The sequence below is a fragment of the Centropristis striata genome, chromosome 3 (genome assembly GCF_030273125.1).
Source record: "Centropristis striata isolate RG_2023a ecotype Rhode Island chromosome 3, C.striata_1.0, whole genome shotgun sequence".
Lineage (NCBI taxonomy): Eukaryota > Metazoa > Chordata > Actinopteri > Perciformes > Serranidae > Centropristis > Centropristis striata.
In genome coordinates this window covers 13,173,096-13,194,212 of record NC_081519.1, presented here as the reverse complement: position 1 = coordinate 13,194,212, position 21,117 = coordinate 13,173,096, and the positions used below count along the sequence as shown (strand labels likewise).

At 38.9% G+C, this 21,117-nt stretch overlaps 1 protein-coding gene and 1 non-coding gene across 2 annotated transcripts in view; one reads left to right on the top strand and one right to left on the bottom strand.

Annotated features, from left to right (window-relative positions):
• LOC131968708 (tensin-2-like) overlaps window positions 1-15,004 on the top strand; it is a 35,788-nt gene extending 20,784 nt beyond the window's left edge. The window contains exons 4-27 of the mRNA XM_059329703.1: window positions 1,099-1,131; window positions 1,215-1,264; window positions 1,443-1,626; window positions 2,242-2,292; window positions 2,381-2,503; window positions 2,602-2,666; window positions 3,382-3,465; window positions 4,069-4,181; window positions 4,321-4,381; window positions 4,646-4,721; window positions 5,228-5,357; window positions 6,567-6,632; window positions 6,719-6,835; window positions 6,914-8,314; window positions 8,415-8,565; window positions 8,651-9,507; window positions 9,603-9,734; window positions 11,051-11,143; window positions 11,356-11,433; window positions 11,646-11,723; window positions 11,908-12,076; window positions 13,217-13,285; window positions 13,595-13,624; window positions 14,624-15,004. Of these exons, the coding sequence (XP_059185686.1) occupies window positions 1,099-1,131; window positions 1,215-1,264; window positions 1,443-1,626; window positions 2,242-2,292; window positions 2,381-2,503; window positions 2,602-2,666; window positions 3,382-3,465; window positions 4,069-4,181; window positions 4,321-4,381; window positions 4,646-4,721; window positions 5,228-5,357; window positions 6,567-6,632; window positions 6,719-6,835; window positions 6,914-8,314; window positions 8,415-8,565; window positions 8,651-9,507; window positions 9,603-9,734; window positions 11,051-11,143; window positions 11,356-11,433; window positions 11,646-11,723; window positions 11,908-12,076; window positions 13,217-13,285; window positions 13,595-13,624; window positions 14,624-14,768 (4,356 nt within the window). The 3' untranslated portion in view covers window positions 14,769-15,004. The remainder of the gene's footprint in view (window positions 1-1,098; window positions 1,132-1,214; window positions 1,265-1,442; window positions 1,627-2,241; window positions 2,293-2,380; window positions 2,504-2,601; window positions 2,667-3,381; window positions 3,466-4,068; window positions 4,182-4,320; window positions 4,382-4,645; window positions 4,722-5,227; window positions 5,358-6,566; window positions 6,633-6,718; window positions 6,836-6,913; window positions 8,315-8,414; window positions 8,566-8,650; window positions 9,508-9,602; window positions 9,735-11,050; window positions 11,144-11,355; window positions 11,434-11,645; window positions 11,724-11,907; window positions 12,077-13,216; window positions 13,286-13,594; window positions 13,625-14,623) is intronic.
• A 1,689-nt stretch (window positions 15,005-16,693) lies between these two features.
• Window positions 16,694-16,765, bottom strand: trnaq-uug (transfer RNA glutamine (anticodon UUG)). The gene has a single exon. It is a non-coding gene; the product is annotated as a tRNA-Gln (tRNA).
• Window positions 16,766-21,117: the final 4,352 nt, after the last annotated feature.

Here is a 21,117-nt window from a genome sequence, read left to right as displayed (position 1 = left end):
AGGCAGTTCAGCTGTCAATCAATCTCATGGGATAGTTCAAAGGTCAAAAGTTGACAGGGTGTCATCTGTCAAGGTTTACAGTTGGAGCTCATAGTTGTGCTGCAAAACTGAACATTTGAATCCATTTCTCATCTTATTTTTTCTTGATTTATCCATTTCTTAGGTCATGTTTTAAATGCATAGGAAATGTAATTGGAAATTACTTTATCTCATGAACCATTAAACGAGCAGGAGAAGTAGCATATACACTGACACCATTTTCTACTAGCTTGTCACTTCAGGGTCAACTGTTTCCCTTATAATAAACCATTCAGAAGTAGTGGCTGTTGCCTGTTAAATGACCTCAGCTTCCCCTCTCTCTCTGTCTTTCTCTGCGTAAATGTGTGTTTGTGGTTTTGGCAATTTACTTTTGGCTCACCAGCAGAGTGCAAGGACTGCACACCACATGTAGAGACTTCCTCCAATAAGCTTGATCCCTCTCACTCCTCTCCTTCTTTTTATTTACAAGGCCAAAAACACAATCAATAATTTTTATTGAGTATCTCTTATAATCGTCAGGACTTCTTAGTTAACTGCCTGGTCAGCACAATAAATACCAGTCACTTATACAGTGTGCAAAACAAGAATTCTAAAAAAAAAAAATTCAGTGTCCTCAAGTCCTTAATATTTCTGTAGACATGGCGCTTGTCTGTTTTTATCTGTATGTGTCTGTTAGTGTGCACCAGTGTGTGCGTGTGTGTGTGTGTGTGCGTGTCTGACATTGTGCGTCACTAACCCATCATGTGGAACAGCCGGATCTGTGCTGACAGCCTCCTCTTGAAACAAGCTGCAGCAGATGACAGAAAGAAAGTGAGAATAAATCTTGCCGTCCTCTCCATCAGCTCTTCATCCCTCCTCCTCATCCCTCTATCCTTCCATCCCTTCATCTGTGCTGCTGGAGCAGGACCAAGAGCGTTAAACCAAACACATGACTTGGCATGCGCTGGTTCATTCCCAGTGTATGCGTGTGTGTGTGTGTCTGTGTGTGTGTGTGTGTGTGTGTGTGCATATGGTTATGTGACTTCTGCTGAAACCAACCATGTGCTCATTTCCTTCCAGGTGACTCCCACCTGCACCTCAACATCAGACCTGGTAAGTGTGCACATGCAGTTTTCTATGACTAAATGTAATCAATCATTGCAGTAGAGTTACTGTTTTTTTCAATTCTTTCTCAGCACGGCTCCACTAAATCTACACCGCAGAAGAAGAGAGGCTCCGTTCCAAGGTACCAAGAAGCCTGAATCACACATCAAACACAAGAAAATGATATTTGATATGTAAAATGGATACACAGAAATAACTGACACAGTAAAATAAACATTAAAGAGCTTAAACTTTAACTGTCTTAATCGCGTAATGGCTCTTTTGGCTGCACTAAAACAACAAAATCTTTTCATGTCCAGGAGTAAAAGTGTGGAACAAGTGATGGAGCATGTGATGGAGCACCACTATGACTTTGACCTCACCTACATCACGGAGAGGATCATCTCCGTCTTCTTCCTGCCGGACCTGGAGGAGCAGCAGTACCGCAGAAACCTACAGGAAGTGGCCTCCATGCTGAAATCCAAGCACCAAGACAAGTTCTTGGTTAGTCATGACGATGAAAACACAACGGATATAAAGTTAATGTCGTAATTGGTCTCCTAAAAGGACTGAATAATGAGGTCATGGCTCCTATTAAAAGTTTTATTAAGACAAATTAAACAGGGTTTATTTGCTTATTTGTGTAACTATTCTGAAAGGTTATTCCTTTCGTCATCCTATGCTATTATGCTTTCCTTTATTATCTGTCAGCGTCATGCCAAAGGTATCTAAAGACAATCCCTGTGAGCAAAAACCTCAGGTAATTCAGAATATAATTTCCAAAACCAAGAGCCACAGCCAAGAGCACAGATGTGAGGATTTCCCGGATACACTAACAAATTAGAGCAAGACTGGGCTTTTTCAGGAGGGGTGCTTAAAGAGACAGACACTGCAACGGAGCATTTCAGACAGAAGGTGGTTAGCGGCGCAGTAGCCAGTATGAGAAAAAATGTTTGGTTTTTTTTTTACATAAAAGCCAAGTAAAAATGTTCTAGTGGAAACCCAAAACACAAGTATGAACCATTAAAATTAGCATAATAAGTCCCATTTTGTTATATTTCTTGCTCAGCTTGTGGAATAGATTTGTGACATCTTCTTATATGTCTCTGCCTCTTTCAGCTCCTGAATTTATCAGAGAAGAGACATGACATCACAAGACTTAACCCAAAGGTACAAGAATTTACAGCTTAAAAGATTACTGACCACACTTTCATGCAAAAGACAGAATATGAAACATCTTTCCTCCTCTGCGGTTCAGGTGCAGGACTACGGCTGGCCTGATGTTCACGCCCCACCCCTGGACAGGATCTGTGCTGTTTGTAAAGCCATGGAGACCTGGCTGACCTCTGACCCCCACAATGTGGTGGTCCTCCACTGCAGGGTCAGTGCAGCTTTAATCCACATCTGCTTGCTTTGCTGTGTACTTTTAAAACTGTGGGAAAAGCTATTTCATGGCCACTTTGATCTGTGTCGTGACAGGGAAACAAAGGGAAGACCGGGGTCATTGTGGCAGCCTACATGCACTACAGCAAGATTTCAGCTGGGTAATCTGCATCATTATTTACAAGATCAATGTATGTAAAGATCAAATATTTCTTTTGAATTTACAGCTGCCATCAAATCTTCATCTCAATCAAGAAAACTGGATATCTACCTTAGTGCAATGATATTTTCTTCTGTTTTTTGTTTCTTTGATTTGTGTTGGCAAGCTCTAAACAGAGAAAATGAAAATGTCCAAAATGCCTTTGTAGAATATAAGAAATTGGCAACAACAGCCTTAATTTACTCAAGGCACCTCATTAACTCCAAAAGACACACTAAAACCTCCCATTTTTTGCTTGCACTCATCTGTACTAAAGTATTACAAGTGAGGTATGACATTTTTATCCAGCTTGTGTGTAACTTGTAGTAGATGGCAGCCAGGAGTATCATGTGACTTTGGTGAATGTGACCTAACCCTTAAAAACACCAGTTACACAATAACACAAACGAACTAACCGTTCAAGGCAGCGGTAGACCAGCAGAGTAAAATTACTGCTTTTATCAGTGGAGTCTGGTGGCTTTAAAGAGAGTATAGATAATGGCAAGTGAATACATTACCCTTTTTTAAGTGGGCCTTTTTAAGGCGGCTAAAATACAAGAAGCTGCTGTCTTTTTCAACAGTGGTCAATTATGCACTGACTATGGATAACTGACTCATATATGCCTCTTCAAAAAATGTGAAATATCCCTTTAATACCCCTCTGGTTGCATCCACAGAGCGGACCAGGCTCTCACCACTCTCGCAATGAGAAAGTTCTGTGAGGACAAAGTCTCGTCTTCACTACAACCCTCTCAGAACAGGTGAGACACACTCTAGATAGATAGATAGATAGATAGATAGATAGATAGATAGATAGATAGATAGATAGATAGATAGATAGATAGATAGATAGATAGATAGATAGATAGATAGATAGATAGATAGATAGATAGATAGATAGATAGATAGATAGATAGATAGATAGATAGACTTTATTTATCCCAAGCTGGGAAATTATAGTGTAGCAGCAGCATTACACACATAGACAATGACAACACAATTAAATAAAAAGAACAACCTAGGCATACTTCAAGCAATAAAATATAAAAATACAATAAAAATACAATAAAAAATAAAGTGTCTAAAGAAGGAGTATGTATTAAGGAGTAGAATAGAATTCCAGTGAAGAATAAATATGAATATACAATATAAAAATAAAAAAATGTAGGTGCTATGAAACAAATAAGGTGCAATGAACAGTGTGCATAGAAAACACATAAAGTGCATAGACAGTATGTAATGAACCAGGCTATTATCTGTTATTGTACAGGGTGATGGCATGTGGAAGGAAAGATTTTTTGTACTCCTCTGTCACATGTCACTACCTGCTCTCAACACTATATTTCCTCACCTCTCTTCTTCAGGTACATCTACTACTTTGGCGGGTTGCTGTCAGGTACCATTAAAATGAACAGCAGTCCTCTCTTCCTGCACCAGATCCTCATTCCATCACTACCAAACTTCCAGACGGGAGGAGGTCAGTTTAACACAAACTAATGCTATATATTGGCTTGAAGTGCAGTTACAGTATTTTGTTGAATACTGACTAGAAAAAAATATAAAGCCTTTGTCTGCAAACTCTCCCTCTTTTTACTCAACTTTTTTTGTGTCTGCAGGTTACTATCCATTCCTGAAAATCTACCAGTCTCTACAGCTCGTCTACACTTCAGGCGTCTAGTAAGTACCTGGCCGGCTGTCCAGTTACTGCGTTTTTCAGCTGCGGGCAGACTCCTTTCCATCCTTTCCCTGTCCGACTGACAGATGTTGTCTATACAGGCTGCTGTCTATGTTTAGCTGTAGGCTGCTCTGTGCTTATGTTAAAGTTTATGTTGTTTACCACTGTTTTACCCAGCGGAGACATGTTTTGACTGGTTTTATGTGTTTTGAGCTGGTGTGGGAGTTTTTTTTAAATACCGTGTGTGTGTGTGTGTGTGTGTCTAGTGATCCCCAGAGCTCCAGGGCAAGGAAGCTGTGTGTGACCATGGAGCCAGCGCTGTTATTAAAGGGGGACATTATGGTGAGAAATAGCTAATTGTGCACTGTGTAACGAATTGGAAACCTTACTTTGATTGAAATCCTATTCATATCCACACATACAGCACATTGTACATTGTCTGCTAAAGTTGCTTTTTCTCCTCCTGACTTTGATGCACTTTTGTAACATGATTATTTTTAAACCACTTAAGCTACAAATCCTCTGAAGACTGTGAACATGCATGCTTAATTATTTTTCTTACGCTATCTTGCATGTCTCTGTGAGAGGGTAAAAACATTCAGAGCCCTTGGTGACCTAGAAAGACATGGAAGTACTTTATTTGTCTCAGGGGGTAATCAGTTGCCACGGCAGAAACATGCACCAAAGACATACGACGTCCATTAAAACACACAAAATAACAGAAAAAATTAAAATTGTATTTAGTTTCCTCACACTTGTCTATTAATGTATCAACTTTCTGAGACAGCCCATGTGAAATAAGCCTTCGTCTTTGTACATTGCTTTCTAATCTGCATCCTCTTCTGCAGGTGAAGTGCTACCACCGGCGGAGTCGAGCAGCAGAGAGGGAGGTGGTGTTCAGAGTCCAGTTCCACACCTGCACTGTCCACGGAGCCCAGCTGTGGTTTGGAAAGACTGAACTGGACCTGGCCTGCACAGGTATTAAAAACTGAGGCTTTTTAGTTTCGGAGGAAATGCATGGGATAGAAAAGAGGAGCAATTCATGGTTTTTGGACAGTCATGAAGCCATTACAGAGGAGATTGGAATGAAAGGTATTTATGCTGCATGTGCATCAAGGTTATAATAGTTTTGGGTTTTTCATTAGTTTTAGTTTTAATTTTGTTGTGAATTTTTGTTTTCAAATTCCGTTAGTTTTAGTTAGTTTTTAGAGTAAGTTTTCTAGTTTTAGTTTAGTTTTTATTAGTTTTAGTGTTAGTTTTAGTTTTTTTGTAATGGGGTATTTGTTGGGTGCGTGATTCAAAGAGGCCATAATAAATGTTTCCTTTATTTCCTTTGGTTTATCCATCTCAGCCCCAATAAGGTTATTTACTCTTAAAGTTCTGGGTGTTTTGAATTTTGGTTCTAGTGTAAACATCCCAGTCTCAGTAAACATATTTACCATGTGTTGTATGTTCAAATAAATACACTGAGTTATGAATGAAAAAAGTTGACAAAAACGAAAACTAAGGACATTTTCACTATAATTTTAGTTAGTTTTGTAACCACAAAATACAGTTTCAGTTAGTTATCGTTTTTAAAAAAAACTCTAGTTTTTATTTTTTAATTTCAGTTAACGAAAATGTTTTTTCAATTCTAGTTTTCGTTATTTCATTAGTTTTCGTTAACTATAATAACCCTGATGTGCATAAGGAAAACTATAGAACTTACATTACATTACTGGTCAGTTGTTTAGACTATACTCACTTTACTACACTAAAATTGAATGTTGTAAACATATGAATGAAAAAAAGGAAGCCTCCTTCTTTGTATTTTCATTGCTTCATTGAAATGGTTTACACATCTGTATAATGCAAGAGCAACTTACTTCAGTCCACTGTGGTGTTTGTGTGTATTCTGAGGCAAATGTCAAATGGCAGTGCTAGTTTAGATGAAAAAGAAATGCTTGTACATGGCTCAGTAAGCAGCAGTCTCGTGGCAGTTGCTCTAAGTGCTACAATGTATAAATAATATTACCCACACTTGTGCATGAAAGTGAAAAGAAACCTCATTTCAGATACAATTCTTTGAAGTGATTTCTCTGTTTCCAATATAAGGCATGAAAGCACTTTCTTGTGAATGTTTTTATCAGTCTCTGTAGTTACAGCCTGGATATTTTAGTCACTGTCTTTATGCTCATCTTTCTGTAGATGACAGGTTCCCTCCAGATGCTACAGTCGAATTTATCTTCTCCAACGGGCCAGAAAAAATGAAAGGTGAATATTATTAACTGTCTTTTTATTCATCTCTTTGTTTTTAGAATATTTTCATACACCTCATATCGTAATGTTTGTTTTCCAAGGTCGAGAATACCGCAAGAATGACGCCTCCATCAAAGTGGACTACAACACATCGGACCCTGTGGTCAGATGGGATTCTTATGAGAACTTCAACCTGCACCACCAAGACAGCATTGAAAGTAAGAAATGTGCACACACAAACAGTAAGCTTCACATTAAAACATCCCATCACAATCCCTTCTTCTTGATTCTGCCAGATATCCCTCACACGAGGGGCCCTCTGGACGGCAGCCTGTACGCCCAGGTGAGGAAGCGCCGTGGGCCAGGCTCGACTGCCTCAGCTGCGTCGCCCAATGGATGCCTCACTAGCAGCCCTACAGTCAAGCTTCAAACTCCAAGCCAGCCCCAGCCTCTCACCTACACCTCTGACTCTAACCGATTGTCAGTCGCCTCCAATCACCTGGAAGACGCCTCTCCGTCCATAAACCGCCCAGAGAGAGAAAACATTGACAGCCCGTCGAGAAGAGGAGATGGAGAAGATGGAGCAAAGGAGAAAAGAAGAGGGAAAGAAAAGGATAGAGAGACAGCAATTTTAGATGATGGGGACCCGCCGAGTCCCGGGGGTTTAAGGCGAGAGCACTCATGTTGTGGTCGAACAGGTGCAAAGTGTGGCGATGGCGGATGGGAGAGGGAGCCCTGCTTTTCTGACAGTCATTGTCTCGGCCGTTGCAACAGCGTTAAAAAGAATCCAAAAAGCCAAACACTGCCAGCCTTACCATCCAAATCTATGTCCCCACCTCCTCATTCAACTCATATGGAACTCTGCCATCGACATAGTGCTCATCCTTTACCAGAGTTACCATGGGAACGTCCACCTCCTCCTCCGCCCCTGCCCTGTCTCCTCAGGCCTTGCTACCCTTATTCCACCCCTGAACACACCCACCCACATAGCCACACCCTCCCAGCCTTAAACAGACTCTGCACCGGGGAAGAGTGTCACCTCCTCCATTATTCCAGCCACAATCCAGCCTCTCATCTCTCCCATCAATCTCTGCCCTCTAGCCCTTACAGGGAAATGTTCTTCAGCTCCCCAGCACCGTCCTCTGGTTGTCCCTGTCGGGACTGCTCCAGTAGGCGAGAGCACCAATCAGCCTCAGTTCGAGCATTCCACCCATTGCACCCCAACCAATCAGAAAACCTGCACTGGTCTCAAGGAGCAGGGGTACAACGAATGAGAGAGGTGCCTCCGCTATGGGAAACTGAAAATCCATGGGAGGCGGCACGAGAGGCAGAGTTCTGGCAGTGCAAATCAGCCATGCCGGCATTTCGTGCTCACACCAGTTTGGATCAGAGTCCTAATCCAGATCCTAGATATGCCATTGGACCTCATCAGGGCTACCCCAGCCCCCAGTCTCTGATGGATGTGCGGGATGGAGCCAGCAGTGGGTATCACACCCCTCCACAGCCCCGCCACTCCTGTCCCTGCTCTCCTTATCAGTCATCCCCAGCCGAGAGCCATGAGAGCCGGGGTTACGCCTCAGGGTACCACTCTGGATCAGCCTCGCCTCTGCCTGCCAGTAGCCCCTCTCCTGGAAGAGGGAGGCTGCCTGAGACTCCCTCTAGATCTAAAGACCAGCACCACACTGAGCATCACAAAGGTGAATGATGAATATAACGGAATGAGTTTTACATTTAAATAACATGTTTGTTACTTCTTATTTTTCTAATTTCTTTTTTGTTGTATCTCGCTTCTTAAAGTCGAACAGGTTAAGGCTGACACAGAGGACGACATATCCCAGGGTTCAGAGGGTAAATCGGACTCTAATGGCCAATCAAGCACCCCTGGACTGGACTCTGATCAAGACTACACCATCATTGGTAGCAGCAGCCCTACACACACAGAAGACAGGTGGGTGAAGCTTTCTTTTTTCACATCTACTAAAGTTGAAAAGAAAAGAAAGAGATTAATCCAGAATGTTTTGCCTTGTCCTTAGTGTTACTGCTGATAGTCCTCCTCAAAGCCAAGACACCCCTACACATCTGGAGTCTGGCACAAATAGCAGCAAAGCCATCACACCCGTACCAAGAGAAACCCAAAGCCCCAACACATCCTTAAGCGCCACACAACCATCAGGTGAGCAGAGTTTAAGCTCTGACGGTAAGCCTGGAGCAACCCAGATCACAGGAGGTTCAGAGGGATCTAACCAATTACAGGCCTCAAGCTATGCCACTGTCATCATCACGCCAGTCCAAGTGCAACTGAATGGCTCTGCCCTGCCTAGCGATACCCCATCTGACAGCAGCAGCGGTTTGTCCATGAACCCTTGTGCCAGTCTCAGCTCTAGCCCTTCCACCACTTCTCCAAATTCTCCTATTGGCTCACCGGACCTTCAGTGTTCTCCCCAGCGCTCCCCATTAGCTACAGACGCAGCGGTGCAAAGACTGACTCCAGAAAGAGACACCTCAACAGACACCAAACCACCGTCACCTGTGCCTGATGGATATCATACACCAACCTTCCCCTTAGCTTCTTATTACTACCCATTACTAAACGTCCCTCATGTACCGTACACTGGGTACACTGCAGTCACCATCCCCGCCTTCCAACCGCCGCTACCTGAGAAGAAAAGGCTTTCGTCAACGCCTGGATCCCTAAACGGACACAACTCTCTTCTCCGGGCCTCCTCAGCTCCTTCCCCCACGCACCATGTTAGTTTCTCCCCGTCTGTGGGAGAGCAGAGACGGGGGTCTTCAAACAGCTGTAGGGAGGACGCAGACATCCGGGTCAATGCTAAGTTTGTCCAGGACAGCTCCAAGTACTGGTACAGACCGGGCATCACCAGAGACCAAGGTGAGTTATAATATAGGGCGATGATATATTGGCATTGCTGTGTCACTTATTTGAGATTACAGCACCCATACTCCAATGTGTCTTTTCTGCCATAGCCATAGCTGTTTTAAAGGACAAGGAGCCAGGAACTTTCCTCATCAGAGACAGTAACTCCTTCCAGGGGGCTTACGGCCTGGCTCTCAAGGTGGCCACGCCGCCTCCCAATGCCAACATCACTGGCAGCAAAGGTATCCATTATGAATGTGTCTTTCATATGAATGAGCTGGTGTAAACAATCAGATTAAAGCTGAGATAAAGGCAGTTTGTTTTTCATAAAATGCCCGTTCAAGGATATTGTAATATAAGTGGTTTAAGAGAAAACAAAGCCCCCTTCACCTCCTCTTAGCTTTGTTTTAGGCTTTAGAAAATTTGCACCCATTACAGCCAACTTTGGCCAGAGGTCATTTCGGAGAGAGGGTCTCCCATATTGGCTGTTCTACAAATGCAGATGCACATCCCTTCAGATGGGGAAAGCCTGAATAATAAAATCCTCCAGAAAAGTTGTTTTTCCAGCATTGGCAACAACCGCATGCACTGCAAAGCAATTCAAAAAAGAAGACACACTTATCACAAAAAGGGTTTAAAATACACAGTTTCCCATAAAGTTGGCATAAAAATATTTTGACCTCCTTCCATGAAATGATTATGACAATGTGATTTATTCTTGACAGAAGTGTTTATCTTCTCAAAACTTTATTAATCAATCTCTTTCAAACATATCACAATGAAAATGAAACCACAATTAACAGGATTTTACCTGAAAACAAAATCATTTCAACTTCATGGGCGACCGTGTAGATTCTGATGGGGGAAAAAATCACGAGTTTTGGCGAAGCATTCCAGATTGGGAGAGAAAATGTTGCTAATACTTTCGCCATCTGCTAACTGCCGTGAGCCATGGCTAGCTGCTAGCATAAAGCTAAACTGTTAGCAACAGTTTCTCTCCATCTCTGAAACGCAGTATGTCACCTTAAGCCTGCTAGGAAAACAGGACAGAAATTCTCTTAAAATTGTTACAGTAAGAAGACTTAGGACAGCAGCAGGAGGGCTGTACTTTCAAATTCAGGCATTTAATTATTTTTTGGCCACAGCTGAAAATAAATAATAATGGCTGAATTCCATACAGCTGCTTGTGTTCTGGTTTAGCGCCCTGCTATTGTGCTCATTGTCACACGATCATAGATTACTGGGACACAATACAACAAAGCCATCATTAATGTTATTATTTGATGCCAGTATTATGAAGTTAAATGGTTGATTAATAGCATGATTTTCATTCATTTGTTGTTTTCAACCAGCCCTTATTATTATTCTCATGCATTTATGTGTAAGTATCTTTGTTTTTGCTGCAAGGACAACGAATTCTGATGATAGTCTCGATAGTCATCCCAATCGTATATGTTCTTGTACTTTAGTTCATACACCCTTATAGATTATGATCTGCAGCAAGACAGTCTTTTCATCTTCACTCCCTCCTTCTCACATTTCCTCTCCTCTCTCCCAGGGGACCCTCTGGAACAGCTGGTGAGACACTTCCTCATCGAGACCGGGCCACGGGGAGTGAAGATCAAGGGCTGTCAGAACGAGTCCTACTTTGGTCAGTTATGTGGAAGACACAACTGCCGCAATATGTCTCACATATTTATTTATTCATATAGAAGACACTGAAACTGGTTGTGTTTACCTGTAAACCTAGTTTTTTTTTTATATTTACTTCCTTCCTAGTCCTCTAATCTCCCTGTTAATGCCTTCCAATCCGTTATTATCATAAAAAGTGCTACCTATTTTCTCTTTCTCTCTTTGTCTCAGGAAGTTTATCCGCTCTGGTATACCAGCATTCAATTACTCCCATCTCACTGCCATGTGCACTTCGCATCCCAGAAAAAGGTAAAAGCAGCATAATTAAAGTTAGATCTTAGGATTTTTTTGTTTTTTTTCTTTTTGTTTGTTCCCAAATTAAATCTTCTCAAAGAAGACCTATTTATTATGACAGAATAATTACACATTTCAAAGAATAGCAGGTTATTACAACAGCTACAGACTGGATCCTCAATAATTTAGAAGGCATCGTTATGTAACTGAAGACTGTGACGTTTCAGATCTGGTCGGGGAGCTTCAGGAGATGCAGAGCGCAACAAACACCAGCACAGCGGCTGACCTCCTCAAACAAGGAGCAGGTAGTACATAGGCCGGTTATGTTTCAGTGTTTGTTGTTGTATGCATTTCCATAGAGGGTTTTTCACACGCAGGACAACAGTTGCAGTTATTCCTTTTGACCAGCAGAGACTGCTCAACCTTCTATTTCCATACCACCATAAGAGAATGTTCATTTATATTTTCCTCATCTCTCTCATACACAAGCTTGCAACGTGCTCTACCTGAACTCTGTGGAAACCGAGTCGTTAACAGGCCCTGAGGCAATCTCAAAGGCAACCAAGTGCACTTTGGCCCTGAGTCCACGTCCGGTGGCAACGGTGGTCCACTTCAAAGTGTCTGCTCAGGGCATCACTCTAACCGACAGCAAGAGGAGGTACAGCTTTGAAACAACCATTTTATTTCTTTATGGAAGACAATACCCACCAGTAAAATAAAAAATATACAAAAACCCTGCCTTGTAGATCCTGTAAGTCACTATGATGAGAAACTTTCTTGAAATTAGTCCATATCTCAAAATAATGGCTCATTATCTCAAAATAATAAGCTAGTATTTCACAATACTGACATTTAAAAATAACAAGAACATTTCTCTGAATAATTTCTTAACCCTTTGATGCACAACATATGGACAACCCTCCTGATGCACAACATGGGTCAAAAATGACTCATACATCCAAATTTGATTTAAAATTAAATGACCTAATACTATATTAATAGTAATTTGTTTCAAATAGTTACTTTCCACACTCATATATTTCATATATTTAACATGTTTATGTATCTTTTTGTCACACATACAGTGTATCTGGAAGGTATTCACAGCGCTTCACCTTTTCCACATTTTTTTAATGTTTCAGCCTTATTCCAAAATTGATTAAATTAATTTTTCCTTAAAATTATACACACAATACCCCATAATGAGGTTTTTGACCCATGTTGTGCATTAGAAGCGTAGTGATAAAAAAAGGGTTTTATGCAAAAAGTAAGAAATGAAAAACAAAAAATTAGGATGTATGGTAATCAAAAACAAATTGATTGAGGAAAACCAGGAATACTGAATGATGAAATTAATTTATTACAAAGATATAGAAAATTAAAAACTCAGTCGGGTCACTTTAGACCCATGTTGTGCATCAAAGGGTTAATGGCTTTAAATGAATGGCTAAGTACTTTTAACATTTTAACATTCTTAAAACAATGACAACATATTCAGAAACCTCAAAATAATGTCTTAGTATTTTAAAATGACTCTCAAAAGTGACTTAGTATTGAAAAAGTTATCTAAAAAGTTATCTAAAGAAACAATAACCTTTCTCAAAACAATGAGAGAACATCATTTTGAAAGTTCATAAAAGTTTCACATTAAAATGACTTTATTAATTCGAACAAAATGGGCTTCCATAGTTCTTTAACATTATGGCCTTACATCACATTCATTGAAAACTTTCCAAACAGGATACTTGAAGAGAACACCAAAGACAAATGAGTCATGATATTGTTTGTGTGTGCACAGGCTTTTCTTCAGGAGACACTACCCAATCAACAGTGTGACTTTCAGCAGTCTCAACCCCCAAGACCAGAGGTACGTCACTGAGAAATATCAGAGAATATATTTCTTTAAAGAAGTGAATAAAAACTTGATGTGCTTGTACATGTTACTGTTGATGACCTTTAGTAAAGGCAGTATCATCTGTGTGTCTGCTGCTGCTGCACATCCTGTTTTGACTTATATTTTATAAATATAAGTTCTCTGTGACTTGTCTGCTTTTTTACTGATAGGGAATGTAGATTGCTCCTGACTGCTTAGTCAGGAGCAAAAACTGTCGCCATGTCTTTGATGTTTTCCTGCATTTTGTCTCTGTGTCTATGTGTGTGTGTGCCCGTGCTTCAGGTGGACTAATTCTGATAGCACGTCAAGCAAGTAAGTGCTTGATTCACTGTGTGTTTTTCTTGGCGAGTGATTTTACAGATTGTTACAATGCACTTCATTGCATGGCGGTTTATCACAAAGTTTTCTGTTTTTTTTTGGTTGGTTGGTTTCTGCCAGTATCAGATATTACAGGTGCATCTCAATAAATTAGAATATGATGGAAAAGTCAATTTCCAGTAGTTCAATCAAGTATTGTGAGCATATAGATGGGCATACTTTTCAGAGGCCAACATTTCATAAGATAAGATAAGATAAGAAATACTTTATTCATCTCAGCAGATAAATTTAGGTGTTCCAGCAGCCAACATACACACAACACAACACAACACAACACAACACATGTATACATACATATTACACCTATACAGAACATGAGCCCACAATACATAGCCTAGTATAGAGGAAGTGGAATGGATGGTCCATGTGCATTAGTAGCTGTTACTCATAGATAACAGTTACAGCAAGTGTGCAAATATACAGGTGTGTAGATAAATAAACATGTGTGCAAAAAACATGTGCAAAAATACAGTTTGGTAAATACAGTATAAGCAGCTAAGCTAAAATTTTAAATAAATATTAAATAAATATTCTTCTGTCCTTACTAAAAGGGGAGTCATTATAAAGTGCAATTGCAGTAGGTAAAAACGTATTCTTGAATCTGTCCTTTTTGCAGCTTAGCTGCCGTAGCCTCCAATTTCCATATTAAACTTACTTTTTAAAATTGGTCTTTGTAATATTACATTTTTTTTTGGTCAGAGACTTGTAGGTCTTCATTAAATGTAAGCCATAATCATTATAATTAGGAGAAATTAAATAAATTAAGACATGAAAAGTTTCATTGTGTGTAATGGATCTATACAATGTGTTATTTCCACTTTCTGAATTGAATTACTGTCATAAATAAACTTTTTTATGATATTCTAATTTATTGAGATGCACCTGTATTAGCTCTCCTGTCTTTTAGCCTCTCACGTCTCCTTTTTGCCGCAGGATGTTTGGCTTCGTGGCGAGGCGGACAGGTAGCGCTACAGAGAACGTGTGTCACCTGTTTGCAGAGATGGACCCCGAGCAGCCAGCTGTGGCTATTGTCAACTTTATCAATAAAGTCATGCTGGGACCGCAGCTACGCAGATGAGAGAGCGGGAGAATCTGAAAACTCTGGACTATCGGAGAGCTGATGTTAATATGATTTTTAATGACGTATGACCGTGCTGGGCTGTATGACTGTTTCTATAACAGAATCCATTTTTGACAGATCACTCCTCTGTAGGGCAAAGTTATTATGTTTATATGTCAGTTTGAGAGGAATTGTTTGATGAGGCAGAGACTGACTTAAATTTGGTAATTTTTGCCAAATAAGTTTGAAATAAAAGTTTGTAGGGAGGGGGGTTGTTTGTTTTGTTTAGTTTTGGGGGTTTTATTTGCTTTTGATAAAGTTACTTTATTTGTAATCCTGTTTCAAACAGTTTACAAAATGTACAACGAATTTCCTGAGCTGCAGAGTGACACTCTAACACTTAAAGGTTCTCTACATCAATATTTAAAGCTGAAAGGAAAAACCTTCAACAAGAAGTAAAATGCAATATTACTGTTTTAATGCGTAAAGTGGCATGAATGCAATATTGGTCTTTATGCAATGTGAGAAAAAGTAAAGGCAGTAATTAAAGTGATTATGTATTTTGATTACCTGAGGAGATACATTTGAACTCAGTGGTTAAATACATGTGTGTAACAATCAACAGTTTGTGCTCAATGCAACTATACTATTAAAGGTGTATTTCTGTTGAAGTGATAACCACATATTTAGTGGCATATTGTGCTAAATCTGTTTAAAACACAGACGGATAGATCATTTAACAAAATGTTATGTGGCTACTCACTATATAAACAAGTAGAAGGGGGTCATCCTAAAGGCATTTCAGCAGCTACAAATCATAAAAAGCCTTTCTTTGTGAAGTAAAACATGTCTTTAGAGCAAAGGATTTTCTCAAATGAGCATTTCTACAATGTTGGTTATGTCACTATAAAAAGAGCCAGTACAGAAAAGCCTCTACATATCACATATTATTCGTGTCCGCCCTTTTTATAACCCTATTTAACTAACCAATATCTGTGGCAATGTATAATAAGTGATTAATGTTTCACTTTAAGCCAAAGACTTGATTGTTGTGTAAAGATATTTTGATTTTTTTTATTCAATACATTTTTTGTTGTTTGGTCTTTGTGTGTTTTCTATAACCTGATACAGTATTTCAATGACTTCAGCACAATTATTTTTCATAATGGATTTTTATGTGAAAGAAGTAATATATTTAAGGCCTCTAAGAAGAATGGTGTATGTCATATTTGACAGGAAATTTAATTAATAAAATTGAATGAAATACAAGTGTATTCCTCCTCATTTACAGCAGTGATACTCAGCTTACAGTGAGATTCGTTGCCGAGTGGCCCACAGACCATTTTCTAATTCAAAATGTAAATAAATTGGATTTTTTTCGTACTTTGAATGTAAATTGAGTGCCAGAGTGCATAAAACAGAGCTTTTTTTTTTTTTTTTTAATCAAAAACCAAGTCCAACAATTGAGTGATTGCATCATGGAAGAGGTTCCAGTTATGTGTAAACACTTCAAGATGTAACCAAAACATTTACAATTATTTTGATTATTATTCTGATTCATCTTTCATATACCTAGTGTCAATCCTTGTGCCAACTTAATTCAGTTAATTTTAAAATAAAGAATTTTAATAAAGGATGAATAATGGGCCTTTTCATCTTTTATTAATTTCATCTGACTTTATTGTTTATTAACTTGCACCTGGCCTCCCGTCATTTTGCAAAAGTGACCTCTAGACAAAGCAAGTTGTGTATCCTTGATTTAAAGGCTTCAGATATGAAATAAATGTTTAACCTTTTAACCTCTTTTGTTACTAGCAAAACGCAGAGAGTCGTTGTACCTCTAAAGTATTGTCCTAACACCCTAAGCGTTTGCACTTACCTATCCTTGATCACTTTGAAACAACATGATTCATGACACATGCATTCAACAGGTAAAAAGGATGAGGTCCCACCGAGATTTGAACTCGGATCGCTGGATTCAAAGTCCAGAGTGCTAACCATTACACCATGGGACCAACTACGCCTATAAGAGCGGCAGAACTGTACTTGTAGTCGACCTGTGCCTGATTTTTCCTGATCTACATCGTGTATGATTATGTAAATCCTCCATCGCATTATATGTCTTATCAAACGGTGTGCTATTAGTGAGGTTAAACTCCTTATCAAAGTGCAAACGAGCCCGGCATTGTTACTTAGCAACGAAAGCTAACCTAGCTAATTCTGATAAGCTAGCGAAACTCGCTGTGTGTTGTGAGAGACAGCAGAAACGGAGAGTGAAATCAGAGCTAACGCTAGCTCGTTATTAACATACGCATCCATCTACAGGTGCAGACAGTCGACCACGCTTGTCTAACCGAATCCACCGATATGTGTTATTACATAAATTACTGAAGGTTTGAGGGTCACATTAATTGGTTTCAATAATGTCTGCTAGCTAGCTACTTCATATCCGATTTCTGCTCTTCAAAACAAAAGCTCTGTTTTCAAAATAAAAGATTAGATTCAATATAACTGCTCAAATGTGTCAAACAACATAATAGTCTTGTTTTTGTTGTGATTTTAGATATATGTTTTTTTAAGAAGAGTTTTTATGGACGCAACACCAAACTGTAAAAATGCTTTACAGATTAGAAAAAAAACCGTAATCTTAATTGACTTCAGTTTCAAGTAAAACAAAAAAAAGAGTCTTGGGTAGGTTTATGTTGAGTAAAGTACTGATTAGAAAAACAAAAAGGAAAAGGTTTCAACAACTACCATCAAGCAGCTATTAAGTAACACCCACTGATCCATTAGGGCTGCTCAAAAGCCAGTTATAAAAATGTTTGGGGTGGCGTGAATGTGGTTGGGACAGTTTTTAGGTGTGCTAATAATTACCAAAAGGTACAGAAATGTTTTTCGAGCCCAGTTCAACTCAACTGACAGCACTTAATTCAGTTGACTGAGCTGGGAGATATGAGCCAGAGTTAGTCCCTTATAGGCTTAATATGCAAAATACTGTGACGTCTTCATGCTTATTTATTTTCCCTGTGTTGATGAAAAACAGTAAAGGCTACACTTTAGTGTGATTGCTTGAAACTAGCTCAACCGGTTGCATAGCAGCCTATTTTATTGGCAAGCACTCCAGTATTCATGGCCGACTTCTTCTGTGCCATTTTTAAAAAAAAATACAACACTTATATTCAACGCTGCAGTGTTGTAATAGCCCAGGGCTATGTATAGATAGTGCATGCACTTATTGTAAGTCGCTTTGGACAAAAGCGTCTGCTAAATGCCATGTAATGTAATGTAATGTAATGTAATGCATGTTGTCATGGGTGATCAGTGGCCATGTTGTCCCCCATCCTCCCAGAAGAGGGAACTAGAGGGACTTTAATAGACCATGTTAATCCTGCAGTCAGATCTCCATATTGCAGCTCCCAGCGAGCCTCTGGAGGAAAACAGTACCATGGTATGAGGTTTCAGATTTTTCTGTCTGTGAATGAAAGATCACAGCCAGTCTCGCTAAACACGAGAGCTGGATCATGTAGCAACTGTGATACCTGTTTTCAATAAGTCCTGTTATTTTTGTGCTTTATGAAGTCTAAGAACTGTAGGAGTCCAGGAACAGCTTCCACCCCTTCTCAGTTATCTTCTGAGGAATTATTCAGAACAAAAATAACCTTTGGCCCTTTAAGTCAACATTGAGAGAAAAAATAAACGGGAATTCAAGCAATGCTCAATATTTGCTGCAATACAACGAGAAAGACAAGAAAGAGATGTTTGTTTGAGGAAAAAACACATTAACTCATACAATACTAATACTAAACTAATAGCTACACATTAAAACAACCCTGTGGTTGGGACAGTTTTGTGTATTTCATTGTATTGTTTTGCTATGGTAATCACTGCATACCTGCTTTAATTTAAAACAAAAAACAAACAGGAAAAACTATTTGTACTGGTGTATTGTTAATGCTGTGAGAGGAAAACCATGTTTTCATACACCTCATTACTTAATTACTTATATTATTAAGCCTTATATCAAGGGTGTAAAACTGAAGTACATATATTTATTACTTTATTACAGTTTTGAGATACTGGTCCTTTATTTCAATACTGTAATATTTTAGTTCAACTTCATTTCATTTTAGGTGTGAATGAACTTCATTGCTTTTAACTTTGATTAGATTAATACAATAATAAATTAACGTAATTACATTTTATTTACTTTTTTTTTTACTTTTCTCTTTTTTTTCATTGTAAACTTTCCTAAAATGTACATAAAATATATTAAATATTTGATCAATTAACGATTAACCTTGATTGTTCCTTCCACTTAAGAAAAGTACAGAACAATAAAAACAGTAAATACAGGAAAAGAGAGAGAGAGAGATGTTACAGGTTGTAAAAGAAAAATTACAGAAATAATATTACAATGGAGGCAGTGAAGGCAGGATATGAGTGATTTTAACGGTCTGATGCATTGAGGACGACGCTGTCCTAAACCGGCTGGCTCTGGAAATAATACTCTGGTAATGTTTTCCAGAAGGTAAAAGACTTTGTGGCTAAGGATGAGTGTGGTCTTGGATGATTCTGTGGGCCTCCTTTAAGCGTCTCCTGTGGTAAATGTCCTGGAGGGATGGTCGTTTATTGCCTGTGAGAAACTATGCTGTTTACATCACCTGCTGTACAGCTTTACAGTCCGGGGTGGTGCAGCTCGGACACCACACAGTGATGCAGCTGCTACAGATACTCTTAATGTAGCACATGTAGAAGTAGTGAGGATCTACGGAGCCAAGCTGAATTTACAAGTCAACATCACGCAGTATTGCTGATCTGAAGGAACTCGAAACTGCTGACTGTCTCCACTCAGAGTCTATTGATGAGAGTGAGGGGGGGTTCCTCGTCGTCTTTGCTGCTTCCTGAAGTCCAAAGTTATCTCCTTCACCTTATTGTCCTGGCGCCATATCAGAGAGTCTCACCTCTGCCTCACATGCAGGCTAGCTGCTGTCAGGTATACTATACAACACGATAATACGATATAATTCAATATTATAAGATATGATACAACACTGTATGATGTGATGCGATTACGATTTGGTAAGGTACGGTATGATACAATATGTTATAGTACAATACAATCAGTGGTGGAAAGTAACTAAGTACATTTACTCAAGAACTGTACTTAAGTACAATTTTGTGGTATTTGTACTTTACTTGAGTATTTTATTTTATGTAGATTTTTTACTTCTACTCCACTACATTTTGAGGGAAATATTGTACTTTTTACTCCACTACAGTTAGCTGACAGCTTTAGTTACTTTTTAGTTTGAGATTTAACATTAAAAAACATGATCAATTTAAAGTGATTAGACATTTTTAAAAAAAATTAAACCTCATTACAGTATATTAAGTAGTTAAAATGAGCCCTATCTTTACTAAATTAAATCGCTGCATCAATACAAATAATTGAATAATATATTTTGAACATATAAGTGGGTCCATTCTGCATAACGAGTACTTTTACTTTTGATACTTAAGGACATTTTGATGCTGATACTTGTGTACTTTTACTTAAGTAAGTTTTGAATCAAGGACTTTTACTTGTAGTGGAGTAAATTAACAGTGTGGTATTAATACTTAAGTAAGGGATCTGAATACTTCTTCCACCACTGAATACAATACGATATGGTACGGTACAATGCATGTAATACAATTCATTACGGTATAATACAATACAATACCATATAAAATATGATACGGTACGGTACAAAACAATATAAAACAATACATTACCGTATACTACGATACGATACGATACAATACAATATTTAATACGATATTTAATTTTATTATTTAATACGTAAGAAACAACGCGATACAATACATTATATGATAAGATACAATAGAATATGGTACGGTAAAGTACAACATAATACAATGCATTATGGCATGGTAAGATACGATATGTTACAATGCGAAACGGTACTGTGCTGTATGGTAGGATGCGGTACAAGACAATATAATACAATACATTATGATATGATGTGATACGATTAATACAACTTTATTGTTAGTTAGCACTGAAATTAATTTAGTGTCAAAGGCAGACCTGCAATGAAATGTACTCACTGGTTGAACATACAGTGAACATATGACATATGACCAGTGGCGGTTCTACACAGGGGCCTCCAGGGGCCACTGCCCCTGTGAAGAAGCCCTTGGCCCCTGCTGTGGCCCCTGTGTCAAATTAATAATAAAATTATCAATTTATAGCAATGAATGACGGAACAATTCTTACCTATTTTTTGTTCAAACAATATCTCATTGTACACAAAATGAACCCATAATGTGTACATTGTTTAATAGTTTAATTGTGCAATAAAAG